At 37.2% G+C, this 21,476-nt stretch overlaps 1 protein-coding gene across 1 annotated transcript in view; it reads right to left on the bottom strand.

Moving 5' to 3' along the window:
• The window catches only part of LOC111050463 (3'-5' RNA helicase YTHDC2), an 87,404-nt gene that overhangs the window by 16,910 nt on the left and 49,018 nt on the right, over positions 1-21,476 (bottom strand). Inside the window, exons 18-24 of the mRNA XM_039435072.1 lie at positions 18,869-19,044; positions 11,028-11,124; positions 9,922-10,073; positions 6,219-6,490; positions 4,986-5,255; positions 4,030-4,149; positions 407-660 (exon numbers count right to left, since the gene is read on the bottom strand). Coding sequence (XP_039291006.1) covers positions 407-660; positions 4,030-4,149; positions 4,986-5,255; positions 6,219-6,490; positions 9,922-10,073; positions 11,028-11,124; positions 18,869-19,044 — 1,341 coding nt within the window. The remainder of the gene's footprint in view (positions 1-406; positions 661-4,029; positions 4,150-4,985; positions 5,256-6,218; positions 6,491-9,921; positions 10,074-11,027; positions 11,125-18,868; positions 19,045-21,476) is intronic.

Genomic DNA, 21,476 nt, shown 5'->3' with positions numbered 1-21,476 from the left:
TAAACATATTTAGTTACACACTACACTGTCAAAAACTTGAGAAATATAAACAATTACAAATAATACAATTACATGATGAAATACATAATAATGTTTAGTAATTAAGGCTGTATGGCTACAAACTGTTGAATCAAATTATCTTAGATCTAGGCTAGTACTTCGTGTCTAAAGGTTGATCTTCTAAAATCTCTCACGTGTGTCGGTGTGGAGGCATCTTAAAAAAGAACCTTTCAACTTCTTTACAACTATTATTGAAATTTACTTTTGCATTCGGCCATGTCAGCAAACTTCGAATAATTTATGTAGCTTATATCTATTTTACGCTGTATGAATTGAATTGAATTTTTCATTCTCAATAATATACATGTAAAGAATAATAAATGATATGAAAAATCGTGGGACTGACCTTCAGGATCGTTGAGGTTTTCGGATGGAAAGCGAGCAGGTCCGGCGAAGAGAGCGACAGTGACGTCACTGACCAGCGAGCACACACGCACACAACTGCTGGCCCCTCCCACTGCCCCACCTGCCCCCTCCGACCCCACCGCCACCTTCTCTTCGAAGATGATCCAGTCGGTGACCAGCTGGGAAGGCAACTCTTTCTGAGGCACTCCGTCACGAAGCACCGACGACGGGTGCAGGGCTACGTTCACTTCGTCACTGTCATTCAAATTAATTATAATTTATTTATTCTATTACTTTCTTTTTTACAGAAAAGCACAGAGTAGAATTTTATCCGTCATTAAATATTTGAAAAATTTCAAAGAGGTTCAATGCTAACCAGACAGGTCACCCAAAACATTATTATGATTGAAAGAGTAGACAGTACTCTTTCCCGAAGAAGTATATCATATTTAAGAAATAAAATTTACAAAAGAGTCCCCGGGGAATTGCTAATAAAAAAGACTAAGTTGAAGTCTTACACAGTTAAATAAAGGAGCATTTTTTCAGTTCAATTAATGATTAGTAGGACTACATTTCTAAATTATGGGTTTAGTAATATTTCTTTTTATTTGTCTTTTCGTAGATATTATGTGTGTATAAAGTTAATTAGTGTATAAAGTGTATTCAGGTGAGTAATATTAAGTTATGTCAAGACTCCACGTCGGCGTATAAGTTTTTTTTTTTGCCGACGTGTAGCACAATTATGTTATTTAAAAATAGTATTGTACCATGTATTTTTTGTGCAATAAACTATTTGATTTGATACTATTACAAAAAATAAATAGAATTCGTCAGAATAAAATGTTGAAATGCAAACACTCAGATTCATGAGTCACTAAGGCCTGGCTTATAGCCCAATGATTGAATCTCACGTATCATTAAATGTATAGATTTCTAGGCCCTAATAAGGCCTTGTTACTGGAACATTTATTAAATCTCATAATATGTCACAACTTATGTCACAACTATAATACTAGAGGTAGGAATAAACTAGTCTTGAGGTTTTGCCACTATGCAAATACTCAGAAAACTTTCTATTACGTTTCTCTGAAACTTTTCAATGCCTTGCCTGAGAATATAAAAAAAAAATACCATTAAAATTATTCACCAATAGAGTTAAACGATTTCTGTTGAGGAATCCAATTTATGAAATAGAAGAGTTCTATGACGTAGTTGACAATATGCTTGATTAGCAACTAGGTACTCTCATGGGTGAACTAGTCATATGATTATGTGTTATGAGTGTGTTTTACTTATATTGTTATGAAAATAAGTATATTTTTATGTTTATAATTTATTGTAATGACTTCCTGCTTGTAATAATTATGATTCAATCTACCATTGACATTTGTAATGCAATTGATGTTCTCAATTAGCTGCTGCAATAAAGTATTTTGACTTTTGACTTTTAACCACACATCAAATCTATCGGTTTAATGGTTCACTGGATTCCTACAAACCGGCCCAATGACTTCATAAAACACATTACTGTATATAAGATTGATAATACAGAAGCAGTGATACTTCATTACAATAACTACTATAAATTTCAAGTATAGTAATAATTAGTATGAATACTAAAAATAAATAATTACCACAGTATAAATAAAGTAGTAAATACAGTGACGTGCTTATTAGAATATTAGAAACTGCATGAGGCGGCGAAAAACTCGAGGAAGTGGAAAGATTCAATTCTAAATGCATAATGAAGCCCTCAGAATTATTGACAACTCGAAGCTATAAGAAGCTTATAAAAACCCATAACAAATGGAGTCCTATTATTGAATTTCCTGAAAATTGCTGCAATGATGGGGTAAAACTAGATGTTGAGACTGTGTCATATTAAAGGAAAGTAAAATGAAATGAAATGAAAAGATCTTTACTAGGCGGAATTGGGACTTTCAAGTCCTATCTACCACTCAACCTCGAAATTACAAATGAAATTTGGAGTACATAGAATGAGTGTATTCTAGGCATATTTGCCATACTCATCATATCTACGAAACCAGGAACAACGGAGTTAAAATGCAGAACCCATAACACATAACTTTAATTAATATTAGAGAATAGACCACAATACTGCGGGCTAAAAGGTTAATACTCTTTCTATTGAGATGTATTGAGTGCATTGCTACAAGTACACAAGAGTGCAATGAAAAGGAGATTAATAAATGTATCACTGTAAAGCATAGAGAAAAGTTTTGGCTGCAGGAGTGAATGAACAGTTCTTATGCAATACCTACTATTACTTCAGGCCCCACAACTGATCTCTAATAAACTATGACGTCATCACATGTAGATCATCGATGATCTACTGGCGGTAAGCAAGCGAAATAAGGGCGCTGATGCTTGTTATCACATCTGATATGGTAATCAAAATTGGAATTACAAATTCAATTCTCACGGTGTTCCATTTCAATGAATATGGTTTGTTTATCATTCTTCTAATATTTGTTTGTGAAAAGTAATAATGAATTTGGGGTTTTAAATCATTGGGATATTGCTGTGTACCTAATTGTTGCGGGAATTATAACAAGATTCCAAAAGTTTCCGTACGGTTTTAAAGTTTAAAACGGTTTTTTTACTTTTTCGAAAGATGATACTTTGAAACGAAAATGGATACGAGCGATAAGAAGAAAGAGCTTCAATTCTACAAAACAACGGTTTACATGAAGTGTAGAAGAACAGTGTAAATAAAGTGTGAGTGGAAAAATTAATTAAAGTGTGAAAGAACAGTGTAAATAAAATGTGAAATAACAGTGTAATTAGAGTGTGGAAGAACAGTGTGAATAAAGTGTGTGAAAGAACTTTTGAATTAATAAATTAAAAAGTAAATGCAAAGTGTTGGAACTGCCCATAAGATCATAATATTAAAGGTTTTACCTAACTGAAATACATTTCCTGATAGGTTTCTTTGTACTACAGATCAATTGTGATCAAGTTTGTGGGAGCCTCTTTCCTAAAAAAGAGTTAGGAAATTTGGTTTATCTTTGATTTACCTCTCCTTCGACTCTGATATAGGCTATTATTAAGTATTTTTGGTTGAAATGAATTTATCAATAGCTCTATCACTGAATCGAGTAGGCCTATGTCTATCAATCTGAAAATATGGATAAATTATTGCATTTGTGGAATAAAGTGTTTTTATTTCAATAAAATTTCTATTTATTAAAATACAAGTGTCTTTAATTTGAAATTTAGATAGTATTCCATCCAATAAAAATCGATACAGTAACAAAAGTTACATTGATAAGCTAGTAGAAACTACTACGATCTAGGAAAAATCAATCTACATGTTATGACGTCATTAATTAGTTGTGGGGCCTGAAGTAGTAGTAGGTATTGTCTTATGAGAGTGTTGCCAGTTCAAGAAAACTTCTTTATATGATCTCAATCTGTTTACCTTTCCTAGAGTAGTGCATACAATGTATCTAATTTATTTTCAAATGCTTTCTATAATACTAAGAAGCATAGCTTTATTTTTGATTTTGCAGTTATTTAAAAAAAAATAGCTTGGAAAACCAAACTGAAACTTTTTCAGTACGGGCCAACCTAGTGAGAAAACTGAAAATAAATTCTACTCACTGAGTTCTGAATGCGTTCAGTTGTCTGTCAATCCGCACCAAGTTCGGATAATGGCCACCAGTCAGAGCTGCTTTCACAACTGGAAATTTTTCCGAATTTTTGTTCAGATCGCGTACAAAGCTTAGGTTAGGGAAGCTTAGATTAGAAAAATCATAATTTATAGGTTAAATGCATGCAAAATTGTGTTACTCTTAACTTAGTTCATTTTAAAAACAATAGTGACCGCCGTTTAATTTTTGTGATTTTGTGCTCAAAATAGCATACTAAATCGATCCCAAATTTGATGACAGGTATTTCGGCACTGGACCTAGAATTACACATTTTCTTCATGAAAAATTCACTTCCAAAAAAAACTTTTGTTCTAAAACCTTTAGAACTATTTGTTAAACACACATAAAACAGAAAATTTGTCCAAAAAATGAGGTAAATATTAAATTTTGTTATAAAACTGGGAATTTTAAATTTTCAACTCTTCCTAAGACAACATCAAAATAGTACCATGAAGAAACAAGCATAAGTTACATAATTTGTTAATTAATAAGTTATTGTTACTTGTAATTTAATAAGTTAAAAGCATAACAAGCATAAGTTACGCTATTGTTTTTCTATGATAGTACCTCATAACAGTAATAATAAAATACGATAAAAAAGCATGACAAGATTTATTTATTCTATAAATGTAATTTCTTCATACATGATATGGATTTTCTCCCCTTTTATCTGCGGGTTGAGTGTGAAAGGGGGCTCAACTTTGCCCACAACACTTTTGTATGATAAGTGTGAAAATAAAGACATTTTATTTGTTTATCTACCTATCTGCCTTGTTGACGTACAGTAACTTTCTCCTTTTAAAATTATTTCAATTTCCTTCCAGAGAGAGAACTCAACTTTTATTTTCTGGAAGAGTCCATTGTTTTTAATTATGAACATTATAAAAAATGAAGAGGTAAACAAACTGACTGTCAGTGTTGCTGCGCACAAATGCACTGGTGCGCAACTGTGTGAGCAGCCGCTGTCGATGGCCGTAGACCAACTCGAGGCGAGCGTAGCACAAGTGGTGATCGGCACAGAACTTGCGGCCCTGGCCGTGACTGCACGACGCCAGCCAGCGCATGTACATCATCAGCAGCGCACAGTGGTCGCTCTGTGAGCGGCCACCCATCCTACGGCGAACGGCCGCCGCCTCGCGACGTGACTTCGGGTCGTCGCCGAGTTCCATTGGGTCGCTGCAAATATACAAATAGCAAATTATTGATAAGGTTTCATAAAGATTATCTATCAACCTTAAGCTATAAGTAGTGTAAAAGTCAAACGCAATGTTAATATAAGTTTATACTTATCCAGTCAACAGTATAAAACTATCAATGATTTGAAAAGTTTAATAAATGATCATATGATCATTACATATGAGAGTTATGGTGGAAGTCCTAAATCCGCCTAATAAAGAATATTTCAATTTCATAACAAAGAATACGTGAGTAACAGTTTGAAGTACACTGTATAAATAAATAAAAGCGAAATAACACTCAATCACTAAGCAACAGTACAAAAATCTACTGGACCAAAAACGTTTCAATTTGGTAGGTATATTCAGTTGGCCCTTTAGAGGAGCACTAAAACGTATTTGAGAAAATTCTAAAGATACACACAAAATATGAGTTTTCTCACCGTTTTCTCAGCTTTATCGAGAACAAATGTTCAAATTTAGAACAGAAGCTCAGCTAGGGAGTGAGAATGTTGTATTAGAAGGAATGATACAACGCAAATTCAGCTGAAGTTTAGAATTAAAGCCAAACATACGAACAATATAAGCGGGATTTCAGTTTTTTCTGCCTTTTATCAACTTTTTTCAAAAACTGACATAAAATGTTCAAGTTTGGTAAACAAGTTGTCTGTACATCTGAGGTGTACAAATGTTGTTTTGAAAGGGTTTCAAAAAAAACGCCAAACATACGGCTAAACTAGGACGTTCAAATTGGATATAGAGGGTCAAATAATGTCTAAAAATCTTATGTTGAGAGGTCTTCAATATTTCGCCAAATATAAGCTCAAAATTTTCGTTTTCTACATTTTTCAGCTTTTTCATAAGAAATTGTTCAAGTTTGGTACACAGGTCCATCTATTTTTTTTGTTTGGAGTAAAATTCGCAGGGTGTTGAGAACAAGTGAACGTGAAATAACAATACTGACTCATAGCTGAGCATAGCGACAATAGTGAGGACAGGATCGAGGCACTTGAGCAGAACGGCATAGAGCAGGGCCTTGGCCAAGTGCGGTGCCAGGGGCAGATCGATGATGTGCTGACCCAGCAGTGTGAGCTCCTCGCAGGGGTCCAGGGCGTCGATTGTCTTCAACAGCTGAACGGCGTGGCGAACCACCAGAAACGAAGGCGGATCCAACGTTTTCGCCAGGAAATCGGCAATGTTGCCCTGGGCCAGCATTTTCGTTTGCAGGCACAGGTTCTGTAATACAATATTTATTTATTCACAATACATCAAATTTATCTATGTATTTGTGTGGGAATACAATAAAATATCATATCAATATGATTGGGATAGAACAACAGGCTTGGCCCAAAACTATTTTACTCCCAAATTTTGATACTGGACACACTTAGGGCCGGTTTCCGAGCTCGGGATTTGGCTAAGTTCTAGACTTTAAACAGCTGGAGTCAGAAAATTGGCTTTCCGAAACGGGGCGTAGTCGCAGTCATTGCCATAGTCACGTTTGAATTAAATTTCGAAACACTAGAAAATTGAACACAAAATAAAACTGTAAAGTTTCAGCTATTTTGAATTATTTAGGAATGTTTAATTTCGTCAAGGAAAAACGTTTCCAATTATAGGAATGAGAAAATAAAAACTACGACTACTGTTATAAAAGCTGCGACTACGCCCCGTTTTGGAAAGCCAATTTTCTGACTCCAGCTGTTTAAAGTCTAGAACTTAGCCAAATCCCGAGCTCGGAACACGGCCCTTAGTTGTAATATTGATTGGTGACTTGTCAATTGCTATAACTAGTTACTGCATAAATATAATGGTTATTTCTAGATTAATACTAATTACAGTATAGACTTGTTCCAATCTAAAAATATACATTGAAAGCTCAATTCATGAAATCTAAGCGCTTTATTTGGAGACGAAGTTATTCTGTTATAGTTATTGAACTATTTTTTTATTAAAATGCTTTTCTCTATCAACATTTCTCTGACTGCATGTTTGAAAGGAATCACTCATTCTGTAATTTTGATGGCTGTTGGCAGCTATTGGAAAGTCTCATTCCAGAGTAAAATGGAGTTTTTTCCAATGCTGCATTTCTATGTATTAGGAATACAATTATAATGATGATTGTCTCTACAAAATTGGAATTTATTGATGTATACCCTACTTTAACATAAGCTTCTAACTGAGAAATGTGGATAGAGAAATGCGGATTTGAGGTCTTTGAAATATGCTTTGCATGAGTCTCTTCACCTCAATCTACAATAATGACTCTCATTATCTTTTTTTGCATGATGAAAATTTTACGGATGTCCACAGAATCACTCCAAATTATAGTACTATAGAAATTTCGCCAAAATACAAAATACATAATCACTAGAAAATATTTTCAATAATTGAAATATACATACATAATCATAGAAATTGAAAATTGTACGAAATAAAACACTGCATGCAAATGACCTTGATAACAAGGTCACGTCCGCATTACAGGAGCATCACTGAACAGAAAAAGGTTCTTTAAAGTAAGCATAGCTCAAATAGGAGTAAGTATATGCATACTACATTTTTTATCGTAAAAAATCAAAGCAACAATATTTAAGATCTTTTTTGTAGATTGTCTGTTGATATTGCGGAACTTAAAAAAATTAGATAGATTATTTGAATTATTTCTAATGAAAAATATTGGTTTCTCCCATAAATGAATATAAGTATTGAGTGACCTGGCTGGCACAGATCTGATGTCAGAGTTTTAAGGTCGCACCTAACCAATTTTAGAGTCTCTGACGTGACTTGACGACTGTTTTTAAGCATGGAAAGTCTATAAAAAAATGAAGTGGTTAAAAAAGTGGGATTACTTCATTCTACAACATGATATGTTATCAGTTATTTGAGATCCTTATCAGAAGTTACAAGCTAGAGTGTATTATAAGTGAAAAAATCAAAGACTACAGATTCGAGAAGAAAATAAATGCAGATAGTTTGAGATTGCGACCTCTAGTTCCCGATTTGAACAAAAAAAGCAGGGTGAAATTATTGACATACTTTCTAGGGCTACTCAATATTTTTTCAAATGATTCAACTAGTAAACTAGGTACCATTTTTACACTTTGGCAATTGATGACATTAAAGCCGAAACAGCTCCTATCTACAGAAAAAAAGTTAAAGGGGTACTAATTAATTCATCAAGTATAGAATTATTGTATACATTACATTACGAGATAGCAACGCGACGGAATTTAAAGTTGCTTAGCTCCTTATGAGCTTTTTATACTAGCCGTTAGCTCTCCGTATATAACCAGACTCAAGGCGAAAACACACAGCAACAGATAGACTTATGCAGACAGACGGAGAAAAAGTCAAACGTTTGCATGTAGATATGGGCGAACATAAGCAGACAGACTGAGGTGCGTTGCAATATTGGAATACCTCAGAAGGGATTTTTTCTCCGTTTTTGTGCATACGTCCGTCTGTTGCTGTGTGCGTTTGCCTTTAGAGCTCAATTCCCAACTTATTTTGCCAAAATATATACACAAATTATTAATTTTGTTTTAATTGGGCCGAAAGATAACAATATGCTACTCCTACTGGCGAACAAGTGATTTTTCACTTATGCTAGTTGTTTCATTTCCACTACTTATGAAAAAAAAATCTTTATTGACATAAAAACGCCAGAGATGCAGAGTGACTGCCAAGGCAGATTTCTCAACTTGTGCCTTAGTTGTTTTTGTTAGTGTTGATAGAATTTATTTATTCTAGGTTGAGGTATATAGCGAGAACAGTACTAGCCTTGAGAGAAGCCTTCACATCCCTAGCAAGCAATAGCAAACCAATGGGATTAGAGATAAACGAGACCAAGACAAAATACCTGAGAGTGTCACCAGCAGTAGGTAGGAGAGATGCAAGAGACATGAAGATTGGACCCGACACATTTCAACAGGGAGACGAATTCGTCTATCTGGGAACACTTGTGACAAGTAGTGGAAAAGTCTCAGCAGAGATTAACAACAGGATCATGGCGGGAAACAAAGCATACTATGCTTGTATAAAGTTATTCAAATCTCGAATGCTGTCAAGAGCGACAAAATTGCAACTATACAAAGCATTGGTGAAGCCTCTGGTGTGTTACGGATCGGAAACATGGGTGCTTACTGCTGGAGATATGCAAAGACTGAGAATTTTTGAAAGAAAGGTGGTGAGAAGAATCTTGGGCCCTGTTTTTGAGAATGGTCTCTGGAGAGGAAGAAAAGATTTTGAAATAGAGGAATTCTTAAACAATGAAGACATTGTGCGGTCTATAAAAGCTGGCACAATAAGATGGATGGGGCATATGTTGAGAATGGTGAAATGTATATGGAAGGAGAAAATATATAACAAAAGAAGAAAAGGTCGACCAAGAAATAGATGGACTGATGATGTGGAACGCTATCTAAGGACGCTTGGAGTTTGTAACTGGAGGAGGCAGGCCGAGGATCGAGACAGATGGAGAGGCTATGTGAGGGAGGCCAAGGGTTATAAAGACCTGTAGAGCTGAGGAGTAAGTAAGTAAGTAAGTAGGTTGAGGTATATATTCAACACACTTTGTAAGTTTTTAATTTTGGAGGAAATAAATTTGAATTGAATTGAATGGAATATTGCATTGAATGATTAGTGCAATGATTGGACAGACATACCTGGAGAGGAATTTGAGGCTTGCGCTGTGGCGGCATGAGCTGATACTGGGCGGCGCTGAATAGGTGGTAGCAGAACCCCGGCTGGGTGCGCCCGGCCCTCGCCCGACGCTGGCGCACGCACGCCTGCGAGCACCAAACCACTGCATGACCACCTAACCAATCACAACCACTCATTTATTACAATATTTTTCAAACAAACATTCATGAGCATAGATTCTAAAACACTTATGAAATCAATGCACCATTAAATCAATAGGTTTATTTACCCATCAGATTTAATGAGTGTCCTGGACACCGGGTAATAGACTTGTATACAAGAGGCACGGAATGTGATCTCAAAAATGTTTCTCAATGATTCTATGATTCATTTCAGCCAGAAAATACATATTTTCTATCATCCATTGACCGCCTATGGAAGGGGTATGTGGATTTACCAATAAAATTCTTGATTCATTATAATATACATGTAAAAGTTAGGTTATATCAGTACAATAAGATTACAAATACAATCACTACTGGAAAAATAAATATGAAAAGATAATACAAACAGAATATGAAACACTGTAACAACTACTGAAACCAATTAGAAATACCTGATAAGGATTGACAGTGATTGTCAATTCCTTTTTAATTTGTTTTAATCTCTTTTGAGTGATATCAATCCTACAAATTGGAACTTCTGTTAACTTAGTTATAAAATTGAAGTATAATATTCAAACTAGCTAAAATGCCAAAATGAAGCTTGAAATCAATAAAATTCATAGAAGACAGAGTTAGACTATCTTTTGACTAGTTATTTATTCATATGCAGATACAATCCAGGTAAAAACAACAGGCATTTGCCCAAAACTGCTTCAATTGGAATACACGAGTATCATCAAGTGCAATACCATGGTTGTTACTCAATTATTCTGGCTTTTAAAGAAGATAATTTTGTGAAAGATATTCATCCATATTGAATAAAGCGGCTTAAAATTATTACAAGTATTTTTCTGCAATTTGTCGAGACAAGACACACCCAAAAGTGTATGCAGTTCATGCAAACTACAGTCAGACATACTAGTAATAAATAATCATAAATAGTGTAGGCCTAATAATTTATTTACCTCTTGCGCCAGATTCACGCACCAGTCCCGTGTCAATGACAAATACAACATCGGTTAACGTTATACAAGTCTCGGCCAAATTTGTCGACAATATCACCTGTAAATCGGAATATCATTATTTATATCAGTGAGGGAAGGATCTTGAGATGTTTTCACGAATGGAATTATCTAACATGCAGAAAATGATCATAAAAGGAGAACTGATTAATCCAGTAGATTTTTCTAATATATGCAGTTAAGTCAAAAAGTCATCATTGTTTAAAATATCCTATCATAACGGCCAAGCCACATGAAGCATTTTACAAGCGTTTCCAGACAAGTCGGCAGAGCAGGGAGCTATCCGATTGGCTGATTGAGTTGACGTTTAAGAATAATCGGATAATCAACCAATCTGAGAGCTTCCTGCCGCCGACTCGCCTGAAAAAAAGAACGCTTCGTGTGGCTTGGCCCTACGACAGATGTTTATCTATAATATAATATAGGACATAACTGGCTTATACACGTATGGGATAGGATATTCACGGATGACGCATCATCACTTCTGAACTAGGTACTCAAATGATTAACTTGAAATTCTACAAAATTCTACATAGATTCTTAATTTACCGAGGATGGTTATAGGCCTATTTTAAATTCTTCAAAATTTCAGTAGGACGAGTATTCAGTTTGTCAAGTTTTCAAGTTTTCCTTGCAGAGCACGGTTAACCTGCTAGTCTATCATAAAACGGATGTATTTTATTTGAGAAATGCTTATAGTTGATGGAAATAGATGCTTATGTAAAATATAAAATATTTCGTCAATTAATATTAATATAAATATATTGATCAATATTAACAGCTATCAACAGTCCAACAGTCAACAAATTTCAACTATTCAAAGTGATGACAATATACATCATTAGTGTTATGCTCCAAGGAAGGTTAGATTGAATTATGGTTGGACGAAATTAGGTGGGGTAGTAGGACATTGGGGGCGGTATTTGGGGGAGAAAAACTATTAACTTTCTAACAGAATAAGAACCACTTCCCACGTTGTAATTTGTAGTGTGGTTCACGTTTTGGCAGTATTTGATTAACATTAGTGTTGCTATCCTCGTCTATCATTCGACGAAGCAGATGGCTCTATCCTTTTCTACGTTGCCAGATCGTCTTTCAACAATATAGAAATATGATTAATTAACAAAATCAATCATGAAAATCTCAATTATGGAAATGTATTCCCACCAATTTAGTCACACCAAAGCTGAACAAAACTTACTACAAATTAAGAGTTGGCTAGATAGAAATATCCTATGTTTGAATACACATAAAACTGGCTACATAACTAGCTAAATAAAATAGGGCAGCCTGTTGATAATGAAGAATTAAAGCTCCACTCAAGGTGCACTTCAAACCCAGGTATTTGTGATTGACCCACTATAAAAAAACAATAATATTAAATACTTGGGAATCATAATAGATGATCATCTAAAGTGGGATGTACATATTAAGTCCGTCTGTAGAAGAATTAGATATTTATCTTACGAACTCTATCAAATAAATAAAATTCTAAATAAGTAAAATTTAGAAATGGTATATCATGCTCTAGTTAAATCAATTCTGCAGTATGGCATAGCTGTTTGGGGGGGGGGGGGGTTGTTTCAACTGTCATATTGAGGAATTATACGTGGCGCAAAAACTAATCATTAAAATTATTCTAAACAAACCTAGATTGTACCCTACCGAGATGGTTTTTAGTGACTTTAAGGTAATGACAATACGACAATTATATATTAAAACCGTAATTGAATACTTGATAAAATATAAATACCTTTTTCCTCGCACTTTAAATTCAATTATTGTAAATAATTATTATTTAAGGCCCACTTCAAATAGATATGTCACATATCACACCAATATCTAATGTTTAAGGAAACAGTTGATCTATATAACCACTAAATAGTTATTTGTGCAACTAGTGCGCAAAGTGACAGTTTGCTGCACCGAAAGAAACGTTTACGCCCGAGCCGTAGGCGAGAGCGGAATGGTTTGTTGAGTGCAGCAGAGGAACTTTGCGCACGTATTTCACATTAAGTTTTACCTACAGTTACCATTGAATATGAAAAGTGGGTAATTATGGGTAAAATTGCCTGAAATCCATCAAATGTAAATCTGTGTAATTTTATTATTAATAAATAAAATAGAATGTTATCACGTACACCCTGAGTAGCTTCAGAGGTGGGTGATTGATACCCAGGTGTTGCTCCTGGATGACTTCGCTCAGTCGTAATGTGGGCGGGGAAAGGAGGCAAGTCGAAGTTCCTCTTCCTTCTTCTTTGTACCTCAGCTGGCGTGAACAGCACCTCCTGGTGCTTCTGAAGGCGTGAAGGTCGCTCTCTTCTCTGATGACACCACTTTGATGTAATTTTGTATCGGCCTTACGGCCTCGGTTCCGCTCCAGTGGAGTAGGAAAAGGAAGGACAGACAGGATAGGGACGGCAGACAACGGTCCGCTGTGCCCTGGGGAAAAGGGAGAATAGGGACGGCAGACAACGGTCCGCTGTGCCCTGGGGAGAAGGAAGAATAGGGACGGCAGACAACGGTCCGCTGTGCCCTAGGGAGATGGGAGGACAGGGACGGCAGACAACGGTCCGCTGTGCCCTGGGGGAATGGAAGGTCAGGGACGGCAGACAACGGTCCGCTGTGCCCTGGGGAAAAGGGAGGACAGGGACGGCAGACAACGGTCCGCTGTGCCCTAAGGAGATGGGAGGACAGGGACGGCAGACAACGGTCCGCTGTGCCCTGGGGGAATGGAAGGTCAGGGACGGCAGACAACGGTCCGCTGTGCCCTGGGGGAATGGAAGGTCAGGGACGGCAGACAACGGTCCGCTGTGCCCTAGGGAGATGGGAGGTCAGGGACGGCAGACAACGGTCCGCTGTGCCCTGGGGGAATGGAAGGTCAGGGACGGCAGACAACGGTCCGCTGTGCCCTGGGGAAATGGGAGGACAGGGACGGCAGACAACGGTCCGCTGTGCCCTAGGGAGATGGGAGGTCAGGGACGGCAGACAACGGTCCGCTGTGCCCTAGGGAGATGGGAGGACAGGGACGGCAGACAACGGTCCGCTGTGCCCTAGGGAGATGGGAGGACAGGGACGGCAGACAACGGTCCGCTGTGCCCTAGGGAGATGGGAGGTCAGGGACGGCAGACAACGGTCCGCTGTGCCCTAGGGAGATGGGAGGACAGGGACGGCAGACAACGGTCCGCTGTGCCCTAGGGAGATGGAAGGTTAGGGACGTACGGCAGCCAACGGGCCGCTGTACCAGGACAGGAGGTCGGGGACGTACGGCAGCCAACGGGCCGCTGTACAAGGAGCAGGAAGGTTGTGAGCGGAATGCTGTGGTCTGGGGCTCGTCCGGCCTTTAAATACTCCCCCAAAGTGGAGGGGATGGAGTTGAGCCGCTGCCAGAGGCGGTGGAAATCGTCTTGATGCGCGGAAGATGGTGCGCCATCGGTACCTCCCTTATCTCCGCGGTCGGCTAGCATTGCTGATAGCCGAGCGTCTTTCAATAATATTATTTATTATTTTCTCGTCACAATTTTACTTTGTGACAATGTAGTATGTGTGTTTGAATGGCGGCTGTGTGCTGTCAACTGCTGTCATCCACCACAGTCCACCCCTTTAAGATTCTTATAACGTGCACCAGTCACAGTTACCAACTTAATTTTGATTTTGCTACACTGGTGCTCCATATAACCTACTAACTATTTTGCGTTGCCATGTTGCAAATCTGGAGTGCAGGAAAACTTTTTCCCGCACTAGAGCGGAAAAGTGATTCTTTGCGTTCTGTAATAAGTGCAGCAATGGCCACTTTTCAACGTAACTGTAGGAAAAATAATAAACCTTATTCCGGACCACTTCCTCATAGACTCTAAGACTAGTAGAAAAACTAAACTAAAAATTAAAAATTGGACATACAGTAACTTTTTCTCCCATATGAATATCGGGATTTCTGCTCAAACTACTGTTTGCAAGACCAATTCTTTTAGATACAATTGCTGAAAGTGGACTCGCTTACAATTTTTGCACATTTCCCCCCCTTTTTTCTACTTTCTTCTCCAATGTTTTCCTTTTCTTCTGCTCTTCACCCTTCATTTCTTACTTTTATACTCTCTACCTGTCTATTACATGGGAAACCATAGTTGGCTAGGTATTTTTCTTCCTTTATTTGTTTTCAGCACACCCCACCATGAAGCCTGTTTTTGTATTTTATTAGAAATGTATTTTTGATTGTGATTTTTTGTGTTTTGATTTCTTTTATGTATATTGTATTGTGTTGATTTGAATAAAATTGATTGATTGAAATAATTAATCAATCATTGAACAATATTTTTCTAGACGAAAACATTTTCATTTGAATTTATGAAATAATCATTGGAAAATATATGTTCTTTACGAATGAAATATAATTGATTATTTCAAACAAGAATGAACAGTTAATAAATATTACACCAGATATACCAGTATCAGCTACCCTCTATAGAAATCAGTGGCAAGGAAGTGGGTGGCAACTGTGTTCTATCGAAAACCACTGCCATTATAAGGTGGACCTCAATATAGTGTGTTTGATTTGGAATGAATACCTTTCTGAATCCGTTGGGTGCCGGCGGGAAGACGTTCTTCTGGACATTGGTGTCCATCTGCGAATGCAGCGCCACCAATTGAAGTTTGCTTTCGTTGGCCTTCATCTCCCGTTTGGCCAGCTTGTCCATTACGAGCATTATCTCCTCATAGCCCGGCAAGAAAAACGGTCCGCTGTGCCCTAGGGAGATGGGAGGACAGGGACGGCAGACAACGGTCCGCTGTGCCCTAGGGAGATGGAAGGTTAGGGACGTACGGCAGCCAACGGGCCGCTGTACCAGGACAGGAGGTCGGGGACGTACGGCAGCCAACGGGCCGCTGTACAAGGAGCAGGAAGGTTGTGAGCGGAATGCTGTGGTCTGGGGCTCGTCCGGCCTTTAAATACTCCCCCAAAGTGGAGGGGATGGAGTTGAGCCGCTGCCAGAGGCGGTGGAAATCGTCTTGATGCGCGGAAGATGGTGCGCCATCGGTACCTCCCTTATCTCCGCGGTCGGCTAGCATTGCTGATAGCCGAGCGTCTTTCAATAATATTATTTATTATTTTCTCGTCACAATTTTACTTTGTGACAATGTAGTATGTGTGTTTGAATGGCGGCTGTGTGCTGTCAACTGCTGTCATCCACCACAGTCCACCTCTTTAAGATTCTTATAACGTGCACCAGTCACAGTTACCAACTTAATTTTGATTTTGCTACACTGGTGCTCCATATAACCTACTAACTATTTTGCGTTGCCATGTTGCAAATCTGGAGTGCAGGAAAACTTTTTCCCGCACTAGAGCGGAAAAGTGATTCTTTGCGTTCTGTAATAAGTGCAGCAATGCCCACTTTTCAACGTAACTGTAGGAAATAGTATATTTCGCACCTAGAGCAGAAAATGAGATTGTTCCAGCTCGAAATCGGTTTTCAAGTCCGAGGCCGTAGGCCGAGGACTAGAAAAGATTGAGAGCTGGAAAAACATTTTTGCTCGTGGTGCGAACGATATTTTTCGCCACACTACAGGTATTGCTGACAAAATAAAGAATACTCGTTAAGCTATCGTACCTATCTCTTGATTTTATTGGTAGAAGATTTGCAGTCAGGATTTCAGATTCTTTTAAAATTTCACTTGGAATACCACAGTCATCTTCAAGCATTTTTGAAAATTCGGAATGCACTAATCAACAATAAATAATTATTGAATAAAACTGGTTGCGAAGAGAATTAGTTTGATTCGAAACTGGAACTGAAATCATGGCTACTTCAGCTGATGATGGAAGTGGCCACTCGCCCGATCTAGTGGATGAGAATTAGTTTGATTCGAAACTGGAACTGAAATCATGGCTACTTCAGCTGATGATGGAAGTGGCCACTTGCCCGATCTAGCGGATGACTTATTAACTACTTCCATGAGCGGCTGGAAAGAGACAACTTTCTGGCCTAGCCCGGAAAAGAAACCCTTTTCTGACGTCGTCTGCAAACAAGGTCTTTCAGATCTACGTAGGGACTGGAAAACAGCTGCTTTCTGTGCAGTGTGGCGAAAAATAATAAACCTTATTCCGGACCACTTCCTCATAGACTCTAAGACTAGTAGAAAAACTAAACTAAAAATTAAAAATTGGACATACAGTAACTTTTTCTCCCATATGAATATGTATATATGTATATATACATATGAATATATGTAAAATAGCCAGCCAAATGCTGAACTAGAGAGCAAAACAGCCCTTATTAAATTACAAAAATGGCTATCAGCCAATATGTTGATTTTGAATAAGGATAAAACTAAAGAAATACCTTTACCGAAGAGCGAAAAGAAATACCGAACTACTAAAGAAGGCAGCTTGAAAATTGATGGTCATAAAATAGAATCTGTAAATAGTATAAGAGTACTTGGGGTGGTGATTGACTCTGATCTTTCTTGGAGACCCCATCTGGATAGCCTGAAAACAAAACTAATCTCAGCAATTTTTGTTCTGAGAAACCTGAAAACTTCTCTTGATTCAATGGCTCTGAAGAGTGTATATTTCGCTTTGTTCCACTCCCATTTAAACTGTGGAATAATTTTTTGGGGAAATTCTAGTAGTGTAGTGGAAGTGTTCAGATTGCAGAAGTGGGCATTGAGGGTGATGATGGGAGAATCAATTAGAACAAGTTGTCGGCCCTACTTTAAAGCACTTGGTATTCTACCACTCCCAAGTCAATATATCCTAGAAACAGTCTGCTTTATAAAGAAACACATAAACGAATTAAATACAGGCGAAACATTTCATCAATATCCAACCAGATTCAGAAATAATTTAAGAGAAGATGCTCATCAAAGTGCTATGTATGAGAGAGGTGTAAGAAGTTCAGGTATCCGGATGTACAACATATTGCCCTCTCACATAAAAGATACTTCTGGAAAGGTTTTCAGATTTTTATTAAAAAAAGAGTTGCTGTCCATTTGCGCTTACTCAGTGGAGGAGTATAGAAATTATTATAAACCTCAAAATGGAGGTTTACGTAGGTAGATGATAACATTTTATGTTTGACTAATGAAAAATTGACATATCCTTATACCCCTTTATCAGGTGGTCAGTGGATGAAAATAAAAAAAAAAAAAAAAAAACATCGGGATTTCTGCTCAAACTACTGTTTGCAAGACCAATTCTTTTAGATACAATTGCTGAAAGTGGACTCGCTTACAATTTTTGCACATTTCCCCCCCCTTTTTTCTACTTTCTTCTCCAATTCTTCTGCTCTTCACCCTTCATTTCTTACTTTTATACTCTCTACCTGTCTATTACATGGGAAACCATAGTTGGCTAGGTATTTTTCTTCCTTTATTTGTTTTCAGCACACCCCACCATGAAGCCTGTTTTTGTATTTTATTAGAAATGTATTTTTGATTGTGATTTTTGTGTTTTGATTTCTTTTATGTATATTGTATTGTGTTGATTTGAATAAAATTGATTGATTGAAATAATTAATCAATCATTGAACAATATTTTTCTAGACGAAAACATTTTCATTTGAATTTAGAAAATTATCATTGGAAAATATATGTTCTTTACGAATGAAATATAATTGATTATTTCAAACAAGAATGAACAGTTAATAAATATTACACCAGATATACCAGTATCAGCTACCCTCTATAGAAATCAGTGGCAAGGAAGTGGGTGGCAACTGTGTTCTATCGAAAACCACTGCCATTATAAGGTGGACCTCAATATAGTGTGTTTGATTTGGAATGAATACCTTTCTGAATCCGTTGGGTGCCGGCGGGAAGACGTTCTTCTGGACATTGGTGTCCATCTGCGAATGCAGCGCCACCAATTGGAGTTTGCTTTCGTTGGCCTTCATCTCCCGTTTGGCCAGCTTGTCCATTACGAGCATTATCTCCTCATAGCCCGGCAAGAAAATCAGTACGGCACCTAGCCGGCAACGCGCACAATTAAAACAAGTATTTCCAATTTATAAATAATTCAGTACAACGGTTGCAGGAAAGTAGTAAAAAAAATATTATTTTTATCGCAAATGCGGTCTTGCTCAAAAGAGTATATGAGTACTTAAGCCTCGTTTCCTTAACCACAGATTCAGCGCTGCAACATGACTAGAGATCGAATGACGGGAACTTGTAGAAGTGGAAACGGTACAACATTTCAACTCAGCAGTTTCTCGGCAACAATTGCGCCAGCCCAATGTGCCGCAAAACAAGTGTTGTTGCTGTCTTCTATTTCACAATTGATTAGTCATCTCTTTTTCCCTCAAATTCTAACTTCCTTATGAATAAAGATAGAAGGATTCTGCAACCCAGAATACTAAATGCGTAAGTCATATTTCCGAAAATAAGGGGGTTTTGGCTACTTTTATAATATATTTATTTTTTATAGTACTCAAGGCCACTAGACCTAGCGTCAAAGCTATAGTGAGGTCCACGTTATAATGACAGTATTTGATCAACTTTGGTTTTGCTATCCTTGTCTATCATTCGACAAAGCCGGTGGTACTATCCTTTTCTAGGTCCACAACGATGCCAACTATGTTTTTGAAAGTTTAGAAATATAATTAATCAATGCAGAAAATGGGCATCGCTATTCTTCTATCTTTATCCACTGCCATTATAACGTGGACCTCACTATAGTGCTGAGTTAGCGTCTAGGTTGTTATTGTACCCAATTTCATGCAGAAATGGAAACAATGGGTGAATAGTTGGAAAAATTACACAACAAGCTAGCACAGCACGTCCTGTTGTTGTGGTATTGCAAATTGCCTGAATGGAAACTAGGCTATATTGTAATATTGCCGGCCGGATTGGTCTACAAACTTCGGTCTGCTAGCACCGCCTGGTTCGTGGGTTCGAATACCACCGATGGCATGGAGTTTAATCATCTCATAACTTCACCAACGCACTTTCCATTACCCACGCATAAGTAAAAAGCTCATGTTGGCATCATCCACAATAAATAAATGAATTGTAAATAAGTAAATTTCACAACTGTATAAGATGAGAAAAGATTATATTGACAATTGAAAACAGAATTTCAGTACACATCAAAAGAATCACAATACACAGTGTGATATCGTTAAAACATGTAAAAAATACATGGGCAAACTTATTAGCATCTCAATGAAGTTGTCTGTATACATATTAGTATATTGGATTACTAGTTTTCTAGAAGAATCAATTATTCAGTAGCTGGGATTTGAAGAACCCCATACTAAAGATGACACCATTGGTGTCGAAAGATGTTTCTTATTTTACAATAAATAAGTGATATTTTTGACAACATCCCAGTGTTTTCATTATTAAGTAGCCTTGGAAAAATACATTAGTGATTAGCCAAATTTTTATTTCAATCATGTCTTGGAGACTCCAGTAAAGGAATATAAGATAAGTCAGATTGAAAGGTAAAAATTCTATACAGTCTAAACTAATTCGAGTCTGAGAGGAACTCTTGTACACTATTATACAGGACTTTATCAACTAAATACTTTTTCAAATATTTTTTGAAATTTGTCATATCGACAATACTTTTTAAAGAGCCTGTTAAGAAATGAAAATTCTTTTTGAAGAGCCTGTTATGAGGTAGCTTGTTATGAAATTTCCTTCCAATGTAATCAGGTTTTTGATCGAATAACCTACTATTATGACTAATGGTGATAATCTGCTCGGTTACTGACTTACTTACTGACTCAACACATACACACATGTAGATGATCGACTATGGACAAAGTATATCAGTGTAAATAAATGGGGCACGGGTGCAAAGTTGAAAGAAAAGACGTAATTTTTGTACACCTACAAAAATTAGGTTTTTCAGTACTGAGTACAGAGCTCAAAATACTACCTTTCTGCTTTAGTGTGGTTTGAAAGTTTTCTTAGATTAGTACGAGCATTGTCGTCAGTATAAGCGCTGTCTTACAAGACGTGGCAATACTTATTACTTTCCTTGCCCTATTACCATGGGTAAGGAAAGTATTGCTTTCCCAAAAAAATTAAGGTACCCTTATTTCAAGTTTTCTATACGTTTCAAGGTCCCCCGAGTCCAAAAACATGATTTTTGGGTGTTGGTCTGTGTATGTGTATGTCTGTGAACACGATAACTCCATTCCTACTCTGAAAACAATTATAATATACAAATATACAGTAGTCTGATCGTAGTTTCAAATATGTTGCCGTCAATCGTCATTATGTTATTCCCCTAAATTACTCTCGTTTAAGAATGAGGCTTATAGTTCAATGAGCAAGGAAAATTGTGTGAGTGTACCACACCAGATTTTTTTTCTCAAGATGTTACTATATATCAATATTTGGAAAAACATAAGTGTTGGGATGAGCTAGCTGTTCTCTCCCCATCACAAT

Source organism: Nilaparvata lugens, chromosome 8 (genome assembly GCF_014356525.2).
Source record: "Nilaparvata lugens isolate BPH chromosome 8, ASM1435652v1, whole genome shotgun sequence".
Classification (NCBI taxonomy): Eukaryota; Metazoa; Arthropoda; class Insecta; order Hemiptera; family Delphacidae; genus Nilaparvata; species Nilaparvata lugens.
Note: the sequence above shows the minus strand (reverse complement) of the source record. Positions and strands in the feature narration are given on the sequence as shown.